The following is a 16,263-nucleotide window of genomic DNA, read 5'->3' as shown; positions in this document are numbered from 1 at the left end:
GTCAGGCTTTATTTATACTTCAAGCATATTCGTGTAGCATGTACAGGAAGAGATAAAATAGAACTGTGCTGCATGCAGGCTTCCTGTTGAACAGAGCGTAACTTCTCTATTTAAGCTGAATACTAAAAGAGCAAACACATCTAGATAATGAAATGTACTTTTAAGCATAACATAATAAAAATCCTAAAATCCTAATAAAATCCCTTAACATTCCGCCAACTGCAGGTGAAGAGGTAACACAGCACAAAGGCAACAGCAAATAATCAGCCATTGACTGTAGAAAACATGGACGACACGACTCCGCCTCCTCCCATTGTGCAAAAATGAAGCCAAAATATCCCGCTTGTGGAGGCTGCCATCTTGCAAATTTGGAGCCAGAGTCTGCGCAGTAGTGACTTGAGGTGGAGCGACTGTGTAACGCTCCCGCCCACACACCCGCTGGACGTGACCGCAAACACGCCCCTCTACACTTTTTACGTAGCCCGGCTGCTCCAGTTGTTTTGTTGGTTTACCGCGACTGACGACTCCTTTAATTAAGGTAAATACAACCATGTCACTGTTATAAAAAAAGACACACAGCTTAACATCTTATAGCTCTAAAATCACTCTGTTGTTAATTTGTTAGCTAGATTAGCCGCTAGCATACGCACTGTGTTGGAGGCTTGTTGCTAGCTAGTTAGCAATGCTACACACCTGTTACTCTAATAGTCTGTGTTATTGAAGGATTCAGCCCTTCTTATGTTTGTTATCCATTTTTAGACAGCGATGAGATAAGCTGCACACTCTACAGAGGCCCAGAGTTACTATTAATATCAAAAATATAATGCTGTCCTTTGAGAGTTTAACATTTAAGACTGTGAGTGTCATGGATCTAAAACTGTTTAAATATTCAGAGCCCTCTACAGCCTGGTAACATGGAAACTTTAAAAACATCAGCAGAACGTTTCAGTAGTGTAGTCTAATTTGTTCTTTTCATTTAATAACAGAGTCCATATTATATCAACAGCTACATTCACCCTGGAGAGAAACTAGTGAGGGAGACCACCAGGACCAAGCTGGGTTTCCTGGGTCCAGAGGTTTGGAAAAACTTCTGCCCTTTCTTCATCACAGCTGTCCTCTGCCAGATGTTCTGTTGACCCGCTGAAAGAGGCATCATTTAAGAAACACCAGGAAGACTGAAGCTCATCGCATTGATCAAGCAGGATTCATGATCTTCACCAGCAGCTCCCTCACAGGGAAATCTTCAGCACTCCTCCGTAGGCCCGCCCCAGGAGATGGATAAACCCAGCATTTCATGAACACTGTGATGGAGACCTTTGGTTTGTCTAATGTTATAAATACTCGGATACTCTCCAGAGGCTCCGGACTTTTACATAAAGATATTATATTCAGTCCTGTAGAAAGTTATATATTTAAAAATATATGATCCTCTCTGGTTACTCTGGGATGAATAACTCTGAGTCACTTTATGGTAAATAACACACTATCTGCAAAAAACTGTGAAAGAATTCCAGATGACAAGTTTGTAGTTCAACATACAAGTGATGACCTTTGACCTTCATCAGGTTTTATTTAATTGTGTCAGAGAAAATCTCATATGCTCTTCATGCAGCTGAGTACATCAAGTGTTTAAAACAGAAGCTGTGCAGGTCTGAGATCAGCAGCTTTGTGAAACACCAAACTGAGGTCCTGGTAATGCTGATATATAGTGACACAGTTACAGGGGTGGTTAATCCTTTTGTTTTTTTGTCTTTAACTTTATCAATAAAGCTGCAGCTTTCACTACAGCACGTGTGGTACTTTAACCTTTGTACTGTTTTCATCAGTTCATTTTGCAGTTAACATGTGAACATGTTGGATGATCTGTCTGCTGTCACTGGGTGGTGCTGAGGTCTGAATCTAAGGTCAGCTCCTGTAATCACAAAGAGAACAGAACCATCAAACTCAAATATAAATTTTATCCCTCAAAATTGAAATAAAGCTGATTCTTCTGTCCTCACACACTCAGGATCTGAAGTTCTTCTCTTACATTTTTTTCAGTATTACAGTACACTACAGTACTTTAATCCATAGTTCCTGATTAATGAGGAGTTACTGAAGTACAAGCTTTTAAAAAAGATGTTACTGTCTTTATAGATGTGGCAAGAGACTGAAAACATGCTGTTGTTTGCACATATTTAATATTCAGTTCTGCACAGGAGCTGAAGCAGAGTGCTTTTACAGTATAATACTTGTAATAAAAGTACAGTAACAGTAATTAGTGACTTAGTAGCCCGGGGCGTTTCTCTTGATTTCTTTAGTAAATTCATTCACCTGCACAGATTAGCTGAACGAACCCCGACAGCCGAGTGCTCATTTTAGCTAGCTAGGTCTCAGGAGCTAGCTAAGGACGGTAGTTACGGATTAGCTTACAAACACGTTTAACTTACCGAAAAAGTGCAGCGGGGCCTCGGGTCCTTCTGTCGGGTACTCCAGTTTACTGAAGAACACCTCAGGCTGTCAGGTTAAAACACTCGGTGGTGTTTTCGTAGCGTAAACGCTGGACCTCCTCTCAGAGCCTACGCTCTATCTGCTATTCCCGAACAGAGATACACAAGTTTCTCCGTGACTGCAGCTGCCAGTCAAAGCTGCTATGATGACGTTTCACCCCAATTTAACATCACCGCGGTAGGAATTAGAATCAAACTTATGGGAAAGGAGACCCCTTGGACATCAATCAGCATGATGAGAACTATTGATAACAAAAGAAAGAATCTTTGGAAAAAAATTATCTGAGGAGAATTAATTTATTTTAGTCTGACCCCAGTCCCATCCGCTAACATGGAGGAGGCGGGGTTTATGACCTATACTGCAGCCAGACACCAGTGACGTTTTGGCTTCATTTTTGGGGAGCTGTCGCGTCGTCCATGTTTTCTACAGTAAATGTAATCAGCAGTTTAGAGATATTTCAAACATGTGACACCAAAAGATTTATTTGTTTATTTACTGTAATTTGTGTTTACACTAAAAACTCATCTTTTAAAGTACCACATATTATATTTTGTTTTGATCCTATACAAAGGAAGAGCTTCACTGTTATTGCTATTACTCATATAGTAAGAGAATTTTTTTTATAACTTTCCTTATTTCATTTGCCATATATATGTGTGTAGCTGCTCTTTGACAACCATGCATTAAACGCATATTTGCACAAAGCAAAACAACTGATTAAGTTCCACTGTGCTGCACACAAAAATTTGATAATGGCAATGGAAACCTCTTGAAAATGAGAATGAACAAGTTATAGAAGAACAGGTACTCTTACTGATTTTATCTGCAATGGCATGTAATTCAAATTTCAAACTTCCAGGGTTTGACATAAAATAAAGACAAAATAAAGGCATGCTATGATAACTATATGAACGACTCAATAACCTTTAGCTATCAGTGACTTGGTATGTTTTTTTTAACCTAGTTGCAAACTAAGTAATGAAAATGCATCAGGAAGGAGAAGAAGCTTATTCATATTCTGACAGGATGGTGACGAACTAATTTGGGAAAAATAATAAGAGTAAAATACCATTTTACCAAATTCAATATTCAAAGTGAATTTGGTGCCTTCTTCCCCATCATATTTCTTTTTGTATTTTTCTCTGGTTTCAGTAATATTATATAACATTTGGGTATAAAGATGCAAATTAGCAGTCCAAAACTACATGCAAGTATAGCAAATATTTCTACAGCAACACTGAACTTCCCAGGGGAGCTGACATATGCTGGGATAAATGTAATCCATACTGCACAGAATATCAGCATGCTGAAAGTGATAAACTTGGCTTCGTTGAAATTATCGGGTAGTTTTCGTGCTAAAAATGCAAAAATAAAACATAAAATAGCCAGGAGGCCTATATAACCAAGAACAGCCCAAAAGCCTACAGCCGAGCCTAGGGCACACTCTAAGATGATTTTATCTTTGAATTCTATCAAATTCTTAGATGGAAAAGGAGGAGAAGTTGTTAACCAGATGATACAAATGATAACTTGTATAAGAGTGAAGGCTGTAACACAGAGTCTCTGCTGTGTCTGCCCAAACCATTTCTGAACATTACTACCTGGACGTGTAGCTCTGAAAGCCATTAAAACAACTATTGTTTTTCCCAGAAGACAAGAGATACAGAGGACAAAGGTGATGCCAAATGCTACATGTCTGAGCATACAGGACCAATCAGAGGGCTGACCGATGAAGGTCAGAGAACACAGGAAGCACAGAATTAATGAGAAAAGCAGCAGGAAGCTCAATTCAGAGTTGTTTGCCCTGACAATAGGAGTTTTCCTATACTTGAAGAAAATGAGTATCACACCAATTGTCATGCATGCCCCAAATAAAGATGCTGCAGTGAGCAGTGCTCCCATAATCTCTTCATATGACAGAAACACTGCTTCCTTCTTGACACAGGCATCTCTTCTTTCATTTGACCAAAACTCAGGTAGACATCTCTCACAGGTGACAGAATCTGGAAATTAATATTAATGCAGATGTTACAAGTTGTTAAATTTAATGAGCATAATTTCATAAGTCATCTAAAACATCCATGAAATAGCCTACTGATGCTGTACAATTACAAGATGATAAACAACATGTTTATTGAGTTAAGCACACTGGTATACTGGTTTGTGATCAAGTGAGGATTAACAGATGTGACGTCTACAGAGGAGACGGCATCCATCCCACTTTGGATGGAGCAGCTCTCATTTCTAGAAGTCTTGCCAAATTTATTAATCCCCCCCAAAACCTGACTATCCAGAGTTGGGACCAGGAAGCAGAGTTGCAGTCTTACACACGTCTTTGCAGCATCTCTCCTCCCATTATCCCCCAAAACCCCATCTCCTCAAAGACTGTGTCAGCTCCCAAACAGACAAAAAACAAACTAAAAACCGGTAAAAAACAACTTAAACATAAAAAATCACAAAAAAGGGACAATAATGCGCTTCTGCACCAAAGAGTAAAACAGTAAAATGTGGATTATTAAATATTAGGTCTCTCTCTTCCAAGTCTTTTAGTCTGTTCGTACATTAATTAATAATTGATTAACAAATTGATTTACTCTCCCTTACAGAAACCTGGTTACAGCAGAATGATTACGTTAGTTTAAACGAATCATCACGCCTGAGTCATAGTAACCATCAGTGCTGAGGGGGCGGTGTGGCAGCAGTTTTCCACACCAGCTTATTAATCAACTAAAGACCAAGACAGACTTTTAATTCATTTGAAAGCCTGATGCTTAGCCTTATTCAAAACCCAAAAACCAGTCTTATTTTTTTACTATCTTCCACCTGGGCCTTACACAGAGTTTCTGTCTGATTTCTTTGACTTTTTATCTGATTTACTGGTCAGATCAAATAAAATAATTATTGCTGGTTATTTTAACATCCATGTAAATGCTAAAAATGACAGCCTCAACACAACATGACTGAAACTTCCAGTGCGAGCTAAAGCCCATCACCCGATGAAGCAACAGAACCACATCATCCACGAAAAGCAAAGATGAGATTCTGAGACCACTCAAATGAAAGCCTTCCGCAACTTGGCTACGCCTAGAAATTCTGTCTATAAAAATTACAAACAGTATCTGTGACAAAAGCAGCCCTGGCAGAGCCCATACCCATCTGAAATGAGACCAACTTTTTGCCGGCTATGCGGACCAATCTCTTGCAACGGTTGAATAAGGATTGAATGGCATGTAGCAATGGGAGAGACACCCCATACTCCCTAAGGACCTCCCACAGGACACTCCGAGGGACACGGTCGAATGCCTTCTCCAAATACACAAAACACACGTGGACTGGTTGGGCAAACTCCCATGCACCCTCAAGTATCCTCGAGAGGATAAAGAGTTGGTCCAGTTTTCCATTACAAGATGAAAACTGCATTGTTCCTCCTGTATCCGAGGTCCAGCTAGGGACACAGTCGAATGCTTTCTCCAAATACACAAAACACACGTGGACTGGTTGCAAACTCCCATGCACACTCAAGTATCCTCGAGAGGATAAAGAGTTGGTCCAGTGTTCCATGACAAGACGAAAACCGCATTGTTCCTCCTGTATCCGAGGTCCAGCTAACGGATGGACTCTCCTTTCCAGCACCCTGGCATAGACTTTCCCAGGGAGGCTGAGGAGTGTGATCCCCCTGTAGTTGGAACACACCCTCCGGTCCCCCTTCTTAAAGATGGGAACCACCATCCGGTCTGCCAATCCAGAGGTACCACACAACACTGAAGAGGTGTGTCAGCCAAGACAGCCTTACAAAATCCAGAGCATTCAGGAACTCAGGGCAGACCTCATCCACCCCAGGGACTCTGCCAACAAGTAGTTGTTTAACTGCCTCAGTGACCTCACCCCCGGAGATAGGCGAGTCATCCCCCTCGTCCTCAGTCTCTGCTTCCTCCATGGAAGACGTGCCAGTGGGATTAAGGAGGTCCTTAAAATATTCTTTCCACCAGCTGACAATTTTCTCAGTCGAAGTCAGCAGCGCTTCACCCGCACTATGCAGGTAGAGTACCACTTTCCCCTTCTGAGTCGCCTGACAGTTTGCCAAAATCTCTTCGAGGCAGTCCAAAAGTCTTTTTCCGTGCAGTCACGGACCCCGAACTCTCCGAACTCCGAAGTTTTTGCTTCAGCCACTGCCCGAGCCATGTTCTGCTTGGCCTGTCCGTACCTATCAGCTGCCTCTGAAGTCCCACAGGCTAACCAAGCCCGATAGGACTCCCTCAGCCTGGTGGCTTCTTCACCTCTGGTGTCCACGATTTAGTTCAGGGGTTACCAGCATGACATTCACCAATCACCTTGCAGCCGCAGCTCAGTGCAGTGGCTTTGGTAATGGAGGTGCTGAATATGGTCTATTTGGACTTAATGTCCACAGATTCCCTCAGAATGCTGTTGAAGCTCTGCTGGAGGTGTGCATTAAAGATCTCGTGGACTGGGGCCTCTGCCAGGCGTTCCCAGTGCACACTCACTATATGTTTAGGTCTCTCCAGCATCCTCCCCCTCCACCTGATCCAACTCACTACCAGGTGGTGATCAGTTGACAGCTCAGCCCGTCTCTTTACCTGAGTGTCCAGAACATATGGCCGCAGGTCTGGTAATACGATTATAAAATCAATCATCGACTTGCAGCCTAGAGCGTCCTGGTGCCACGTGCACTTATGAACACTTATGTTCGAACACGGTGTTTGTTATGGTCAAACTGTGGTTTGCACAGAAGTCTGCAGTTAGGTCTAGGGAGGCTTTTCCTCCCAGTTATGCCCCCTAAGTCTCACTGTCATTGCCCTGATGAGCATTGAATTACCCCCCCAAGAGGGACTCCAAGAGGGCTGGGCACTTTGAACTGCCACTTGGCACATAAGCATAGATGACGGTCAGGACCCGTTCCACGACCCGAAGGCGCAGGAGTAAACCCCCTTGTCCACCGGGACAAACCCCAATGTACAGGCAGCAAGCCAAAGTGATACTATGGATACCCACCCCAGCCTGCTGCCTCTCACCAGGGTCAACTCCAGACTGAGACAGAGTCCAGCCCCTCTCCAGGTCCGCCAGAGCCTCCGCTCCTGGCCGCCACCCAGCACACAATGCACCCGACCCCAACCCCATCTCCTGCGGGTGGTGGCCTGCAGGATGGTGGGCCCATGTCCCCTTTTCAGGCTGTGCCTGGCAGGCCCCATGGGCTAAGGCCCATTAACCAGACACCCTCGGGCACCTTCAGACACCCTCGCCCTTACTCCTGGGCAGGGCCCCAGTAACCCTATCCCGGGAAGGGTTAACTGTTCCCTTGATGTTCTACTCACAGGGGTTTTCTGAATCACTCTTTGTCTGGTCCCTCACCCAGGACCAATTTGCCATGGGAGACCCTACTAGAGGATACAAGCCCCCGAACAACATAGCCCCTGGGGTCCCTGGGACACACAAACCCTCCACCACGAAATATAACATTATAACCATTGGAAAAAAAATTACTCATAATCATCTCAAAGATTGTAGCATTATCTACAGCTACTTTCAGTACCACTGATACTTATTTCGAGTCTTTTTCTTCAATTGATCTTTCTGAGTTAACTTCAGTAATTACTTCCCATTTGCACATAGAAGCCCTACCATTAATAATGCATCAGTCTTAAATATGATCAACCTATCTCTAATAATCGGCTATGTACCACAGTCCTTAAAGCTGCCAGTAGTTAAACCTTTGCTTAAAAAGCCATGACTTGACCCAGCAGTCTTAGCTAATTATAGGCCAATCTCGAACCTTCCTTTCTTTTCAAAAATTCTTGAAAGAGTAGTTGTCAAACAGCTAACTGATCATCTACAGAGGAATGGCTTATTTGAAGAGTTTCAGTCAGGATTCAGTGCTCATCACAGTACAGAGACAGCTTTAGTGAAGGTTACAAATTATCTTCTTATGGCATCGGACAATGCATTCATCTCTGTGCTTGTCCGGTTAGACCTCAGTGCAATGTTTGATAATGTAGACCATAATATTCTATTACAACGATTAGAGTGTGCTTTAGACATTACAGGTACTGCATTGCAGTGGTTTGTATCATATCTATCAAGTAAACGGAGAGTCCTCTTCACACAGTAAGGTCAATTATGGAGTTCCACATGGTTCCAATTCTGTTTACATTACACATGCTTCCCTTAGGAGGTATCATCAGAAGGCATAGCATACATTTTCACTGCTATGCAGATGACACCCAACTTTATCTATCCATGAAGCCAGATACCAATTAGTTTAACCGGAAGGAATGTCTTAAAGACATAAATACCTGGATGACCTCTAATTCTCTGCTTCCAAATTCAAATAAAACTGAGGTTATTGCACTGCCCTGAAAATCAAAGAAATATGGTATCTAACCAGATTCTTGCTCTGGAAGGCATTACCTTGGCCTCCAGTAACACTGCGAGGAAAGTTGAATTAATTTTTGAGCAGGATATGTCCTTTAATGCAAATATTAAACAAATATGTAGGACTGCTTTTTACCATTTGCTCAATATCTCTAAAATTAGAAATATCCTAGCTCAGAGTGACACTAAAAAACTAGTGCATGCATTTATTACATCTAGGCTGGAGTACTTTTAATTGGTTGTCATTAGGATGTCCTAAAAACTCCCTGAAAAGCATCCACTTAATCCAAAATACTGCAGCAAGATTACGGACAAGAACTAGAAAGAGAGTGCATATTTCTCCCATATTGGCTTCCCTTCCCTGTTAAATCCAGAATTGAATTTAAAATCCTGCTTCTCACCATTAATTGTATTAACTCTAAGTTTAGAACAAAGGATTGTGGTAAATATTAAACACTGACTATAACTGAGAGGCTAATATAAGAGTTATTTTACAGAAAAAAAGCAGACTATGTATAATCATGGTTTACAAGTTAATCCGATTATTGTGTTATCACTGTTAATGTTTTCAGAATTGCCACACAGTTTTGGCAGATATGCTCCACACCTGCAAAGAAGTAATTTACTGAGTATCCTTGAAGGTGTATTAGTCTAAAACAGGAGTCTCAAACTCAAATGAGCCACTGCTGGCACCACCATCTAATTGGAGGGCCACTTTCATGTTCAAGTAGTACAAAATAGAGCAGGGCGATATGACCAAAAATATTTATCATGATATAAATTGGAAAATTTGCGATAACGATATAACTGACGATATAATTGACACTAGACAAAATACTTTACAACTCCACAACTTTATTAGTGCAAAAAAAAAAAATCAATGTATTTTCACTTAAACAAGCAGCTGTTTTTTATGTGCATTAAAGTTATATAAAAATTTAACAGTGCAAATTCAAATTCCTTGCTGACAGTTTAACCAAAAGGCATTTCCAGTGGAAATTGGCCGACATATCCGCAGCATAACCATGTATAATATCCACAAAACTTAAAAAGAGGTTATATACACACAATACGGTAATATTATGTTGAAGCACAGTACGTATCACTCCGCGAGGCTCCTGACTATGACAGTCGTAATGCTCCGACAATCCATCAAGCGGTGCGGGTTCGTAGCTTAGCAAAATCGTACTAAAACATTTGAGAGATTTTCGACCGCCGTGTACCACATAAAATCGTTTCGAGGTCAATAAACACAACCAGAATACATACATAAGGCACACGGGATTATAAGGGGCACTGTTGATTTTCAGAAAAATCAAAGGATTGATTTTAAGTGTGCCATATTTTCCAAAAAACACGGTAATAACGACGGCCCGCTAGCATGCTCTACCAAAAATAGTGCTTTGTTGTGTATCTGACGGACAAAAGCTAAACCAGTTCCACATCACCAAAGTTGCAGCATTTTTACAAACCAATTCTGGTTCATTCGTTTCATTCAATGATCCGCTTTTGCCTTTCTCATTCTCCGTCGCCGCCATGCTTTTTCCGCCATGTGCGTATGAAAACAAAGGCACTGCGCATGCGCGTTTTACCCATATTCTATCGCGATATTTCATTTTCTTATCGTTGCCCAACATTATACCGGTATTACCGTGAACGGTATGATATGGCTCAGCCCTAATACAAAAAACCCAAACAAACCAGAAAACATCCACTAATATTTCCTAAAATGTCATGTTTTGTTTGTTTGTTTTAAATTTCAAATATTGTATAGCAAGACAAAACTGCAAACTTGAACGCAATTCTTTTTCTCACTCTTAACTGAAGCCTTTCATTGAACTACCAAATAAACAAATTGGTACTCTCTTTCTGGCCAGACACGTGACAGCACTTCTGCTATAATTTTGTTCATATTTAACAAAATAAAAATGCAGACGCAAGTGTACACATTAGTTTTTGACTCTCTCATTGAATTGGCATGGCCAATCCTTCCACATGTGTGTACTCTCTTGCTACCTGTCTGGGTCAACTTTGCTAGTGAGAGACAGAGAGAGGTGTTGAAAGGCTGCTCCAACTGAACTCTATTGTTTCGGAGGAAAACACGAACACAGTGTACAGTCGAGTCTTAACAGCTTACTTACAACTGGGCTCGTCAAGCATTCTTTTTGGCTGCAGTGGTTGTTATTATATTTACATGCTTCCATCTCCTGTTTCTGGTCGGTGACAACTCGTACTTTTTGACTTTCCTTTTTCTCCCTCCCTCACACTCACACACATAACGGAGAGGCAGTCACACACCTTCTTCCTGCAGCACGGACTACACTGGGTACATTCTTAAAGGGCAATGCCTGTAACACTCTGCTCATATTGCCTTCATATTAAATTATTTTTTGAATAATAATTTTTAAAAGAAATTCTTCACATCAATAAGCAGTCTGCAAGTAGAGGGGCCGCAAGTTTGAGAACCCTGATCTAGAGGTTGTTAAGCCTGTCAATTATATCAGCTAGATCTGTAGAACAGAATGTATTACTGTTCCAAATAAACTCATAAACAGAATAACCGACTGTCTCTGTCTTCTGGTGGAGAGACGCTACAATATAAATAAAATGTGTAAAATAAAATTATTATTTCTATTATTATTATTAGCAACAACAAGACTAAATACAAGGTCTTAAATAAACCTGTTCTTTTTTTCCATGTAAACTTTTATCTAATTCTTTTTATCAATTCTTCTTCATGACCGAGACATGGATAAGCAGCAGAAAATGAATGGATGATTTCTTCTTCACCATACTGGTTACTAGTTTCATGTATTTTAAATTATGAGTTAAAAAATGAACATATAGTTCTATGCAACTCTGCAAACATCCAAAACCATCAAGTGAAACAACGCCCAACCTAAATCTGTCTCCTTACTGTTGAAATGTTATTATTCTGTGACTATTAGTTAAATAGTTGTACTTTGAGAAGGAAATCTAAATGCATATTATGTCTGCATAAAAACAAACATCACGATTATTAAATAGTTCTCGTATGACCTTCCTACATGGTTAACTTTCCTTTGTAATGCACCAAAGTTAAAATGAAATGTCACCAGACCTGTAACATTGCTGATCTGTCCCTCTGCACATCTTATACAGTCATAGCAGCAAACAGGCCTTCCTTTCTGGAGAACTTTGCGTGTTCCTGGGGGACATTTCTCACTGCAAACTGACACAGGCACCTGGATGATCAAGAAAATTAAACTGCATATGGACTTTAAGAAAAAAATGAAGTTCTCTGTCAAACAATTTCTTAATTTTGAAAGATCAAAACCAAAATACTGTGAAACAAATTAAATACATATTTATAAATTGATAAAAATAAAACAAAAAAAACCCAATTGTATGAATGTGTACCTGCTTTGTGTTTCTTGCCCAAATTAAAGACTCGTTTTGCAAATTTAGCTGTTTTTCTGGAGTTAATGATGTATCATAAAGACCAGCTGTGACAAACTCCACGATGCCATTTCCTCTTGGCTGCCAGTTTATAATTTCATACTTTGCTGCTGGATCTCCATTCTCATTAAAGTAAACCTCATCTCCTTCCTTTGTTGTGATGTGAATCTTTCGTATGTGTTGCAAAACCTAAGATAACATGCCAAAACTCAGTTACTTGCAATAGAGATATCTTGCACACCTAATGGTCAAAGATTATGAAAGGCAAAATATTTTTTTAATTTTCACAACAATGTTCTTGCTAATGTGATTTAATCTTTTAAGTTAGAGTAAAGCTCACCGTGAATGGGTCTAGCTGCACATTTTTGTTACATGTTTTATTACAGCTGAGGATATTGTGAAGTGCATGGGCCACTGCATACACTCCTTTATAGACATTGTTAAAGATAGGCATGAGAGACATATCAGTGTAGCTGTTTTGAACTCCTGTCATATCTTCACGTCCAGTACACTCTCTCAAAATCTCTGCTGATGATTTCAACTCCTTGAACTTACAACTAAATAGTGTCTCCCAGAACTCAGTAAAGAGTTCATTATTAGATGAATTCAGTGGCTTAACATCCAGTATGAATTCTCTCAGGCCAGTGACATGTGCTTTGGGAATGGAAAGGCCTATGGCACCATCCAGTATGTGATGTATGTCCATTTTTGCTGTTTGTGAATCAAATATCCACGACTCAGTGCCTACCCACTGGTACCCGGACAAGTTATGGTATGAAAACTCATGTAGCAGCACATCCAGATCCGCATGGGAAAGGAATGCAACAATCACCTTGGAAGTTGAAGCCTTTATAATTTCAATTATCTTTTGTATTTTTACATAGGGATCTGTCCTAAAAAAAGATACAGAATACTCCAAACAGATGCCCAGCTGCTGTGCAGTTTCTGTGAATGTGGCCATGCCATTATTTCCATAATCATTATTGGTTCGAATAGCTCCAACCCAAGTCCATCCAAAATGCTTGACCAAATGGCCCAGGGCTCTGCTCTGGTAGTAGTCACTGGGTATTGTTCTGAGGAAGGATGGGTACTTGGTTTTGTCACTAAGACAAGCACATGTGGCAAAGTGGCTGATCTAAGAGAATATAAATGTTTTTTTTAAATGTTATATATATCTTTATATATATAAAAAATGTATAAAGAAAGAAGCCTACCCACCACTGGCAGAACAAATGGTCCAATAACAGTAGCTACTGCAATGGTTGGAGAAGAAGAGGTCTCTCCTATTATCGCCTGCACATGTGCAGGTCTGGTACATGGTGCCTTCAAGGGTACAGACACAATTTCATTTCCATTAGCCAAAGCCAATGTGACGCCTACACTTCTGGCCACAGATCCACAAGTATCATAGATTTTATAGCCCAGAGAGATTCCTGGCAGTAGGTCTGTACTGTTATCAATCTCCTCAATTGCAAAACGCATAGCCTGTGCAAATTGGAAATCTCTGAAATTTAAACTTGAGACATTTATGAATAATTGGAATTGCATCACATTTTCCTTTAAAACGGAGAAAAAACATTTCAAACAATGTTTAAAGCCAAGAATTGATGAATTTCTTAAAAATGACTGTACCTTTGTGGTGTCCTCGGGATTCCCATATGCTTGTTTGCCATTCATCTAGGGACCATTTTTGATCCGAGGACACCACAAGGGTTACATTCATTTCTTATAATTTACCTGGTACATTGTAGTGGCATTGGTTTGTGTGTGTAGTTGTCCATTCTGTCTTCCCAGCTGCTGTGAAAAGAGAACATCCCTCCTAATATAAAATCCCCATCTTTTGATAGGAGTGGGTTCTCAGGATCACCTCTCTGCCTGCACATTGGGTCCTCAGCTTGAGAAAAAGAAGCCATCAATAATAGCTGGAGAAGTGCCCACCCCTGCTCTGGCCACCTGTGTGAGGATGCCAAGTCTAGAGCTAAACCACTTAATGCCATTATAAGTGCCTTCATGTAAATGAAAGACTTACACTGATATTTATACCTTCTGGTGCAGCCTAAGATGTAACAACAGAAGAGAGATGATGTATTCTCAGTAAGTCTAGGTTGAGGAAGAGGAGGAACATGTCCAATTAAACAATTTTATGCAGGTTACTTTTTGTAAAAGAAGGAAATGCAGTTTAGGTATGTATGTATGTAATATGTAGTTACAATACAAAAAGTGATTCACTATAAATAAATATGCACTGAAAAATTATGAAATTATAGTGGCTTCTTCCTACAGTAAGTGACAAAAAAGTTGTTATTATTACTTTCTTAAAAAACACTAACTTATTTATTAATTCAATTAAAATAAATGAGCTGCATACTTTATTTACTTCACTTTATATTGTATTTTTAGGCTGCTCTGAGGGCTTTGTGTAAGTCATATTCACCCATTCACACACCCACATTCATATTAGTGATTCACTAATGCAATATTATATATCAATCTTAAAACAACTGTATTTCTCACAGTTGGGCAACTGATGGGTCAGATCGATTCAGTTTGATGTTTTTCTGTGTTTTCTACAATAAAGATTACCAGCAGTCTACCAGTTGCTAGAAGGAGAAAAGCTAATACTAAAAAATCGACAGTTTGGAGGTATTTCAGGCTGTCAGTATCAACAATTTCACTTTGTCTTTATAGTAATTTATGTTTACAGTGGTTCCCTCTCCAGCTGCAACAACTAGCTACCAATTTGATTTTGTTCACTTCACCTGTCTTTTGTCTGTGTGAGGAAGTAAAATCAGAATGAAACTGAGAAGAGAAAGAGTATAAATTTAGCAATAAAGAGTCACACTCTTAGTTGCAATGAAAGACTTAAAAATAAAAATTACAAAAATGTAATTTTAACAGATTTTTTTTTAAATTTTCTAATCTACTTGTGTTTATAAAGTGTAACAGCAACTGCAACATTTTATATTATTACAAAACAGCATAGTACCTTATTCCAGATCTTAGTTGTATTTCATACATAATGATGAAACAACACTGTTAATGATATTTAACCAGAAAGAAAAAAATAATTCTTGTGTTTAATCCAGGCTAACTTTCAAAAGCACCAAATTCTGCTGCATCCATTTTTCTGTTTTCTCTTTTCTTCTTTCTTTTCCAACAATGCCTAGCACCCTCTTTTGGTCATTTGGAAAATTGCGGTCCTACACCTACTAGCCTAATATAATACATTATAATAATAATATACAATATAATGCTTTATAGTATTTCTAATTCAACTGGTTACACAATGAAAATTGTTAACATAGTCACATTACTAAAGAAAATTTTAACACATACTGTTTTGAATGTGAATAAATCATAAAGCAACAATCTGTTACATTAAAAAAAAAAAAAACTAAAAGAAAAAAAGCATCAAAGGACTTGAAAGTCTGCATAAGACAACTAAACTGCATGCTGACAGAATTATTTCCATGGTAATGAAAAAGTCAAGACAACACAACATCTAACCAAATTAAGAATGCTCTGGAGTAGGTTGGTGCATTATTATTAGTGTCTAGGGACAGGAATAAGAACAGATTCCCAGAAGTCCAGTTCCTTGGAACTGTTAGTTTGCTTGTCTCTTGATCCCGTTTATTGATTCCACTTGTACTTGTGCTACAGTGAGCCAATTTGAGTTTGTGCTCCAGAGAAGGAAAATAGCGGCACAGTCTACAGTATGGATATGTACGTTACTTTTATTTTTATCATGCAAAAAGATGAGAGCACAACAGTAATGTGCAAACAGTTTCAGAAAAAAAAGAACATAATTTTTAATCTTTGCTAGCACCTGCACAGTGAGCATCATAATGCTAAGCTTGCCAAGAACCAAGTGACGATAAAGCTGAGTGAATCGAAATCCCAGCCCAGCTCCCAGACCTGGAACTTCAACAGGTAACAAAAGCAGTGATG

The 16,263-nt window shown here is 39.6% G+C and overlaps 1 protein-coding gene across 1 annotated transcript; it reads right to left on the bottom strand.

The window, feature by feature from the left end:
* Positions 1–6,501: 6,501 nt before the first annotated feature.
* On the bottom strand, positions 6,502–13,893 carry LOC100708671 (extracellular calcium-sensing receptor-like). Its single transcript, XM_025898373.1, has 5 exons — positions 13,534–13,893; positions 12,656–13,450; positions 12,277–12,504; positions 11,917–12,101; positions 6,502–6,769 (listed from the first exon to the last, which is right to left on the bottom strand). Exons 1-5 carry the CDS (start codon positions 13,861–13,863, stop codon positions 6,502–6,504), a joined length of 1,806 nt encoding a protein of 601 aa, XP_025754158.1. The 5' UTR covers positions 13,864–13,893.
* Between the last annotated feature and the right edge of the window lie 2,370 nt (positions 13,894–16,263).

This window comes from Oreochromis niloticus, linkage group LG14 (assembly GCF_001858045.2).
Source record: "Oreochromis niloticus isolate F11D_XX linkage group LG14, O_niloticus_UMD_NMBU, whole genome shotgun sequence".
In the NCBI taxonomy this organism is placed as follows: Eukaryota; Metazoa; Chordata; class Actinopteri; order Cichliformes; family Cichlidae; genus Oreochromis; species Oreochromis niloticus.
This window is presented reverse-complemented; position numbering and strand designations above follow the sequence as displayed.

What these genes read in the sequence shown, in the direction of transcription:
- LOC100708671 (XM_025898373.1), bottom strand. Translation starts at nt 13,863, where the DNA reads ATGCAATTCCAATTATTCATAAATGTCTCAAGTTTAAATTTCAGAGAT. An exon ending in GACCATTTGTTCTGCCAGTG is followed by an intron (nt 13,451 to 13,533) that starts GTGGGTAGGCTT and finishes ATATTCTCTTAG; the next exon opens with ATCAGCCACTTTGCCACATG. An exon ending in AAAGTTAACCATGTAGGAAG is followed by an intron (nt 6,770 to 11,916) that starts GTCATACGAGAA and finishes CGTGGACACCAG; the next exon opens with AGGTGAAGAAGCCACCAGGC.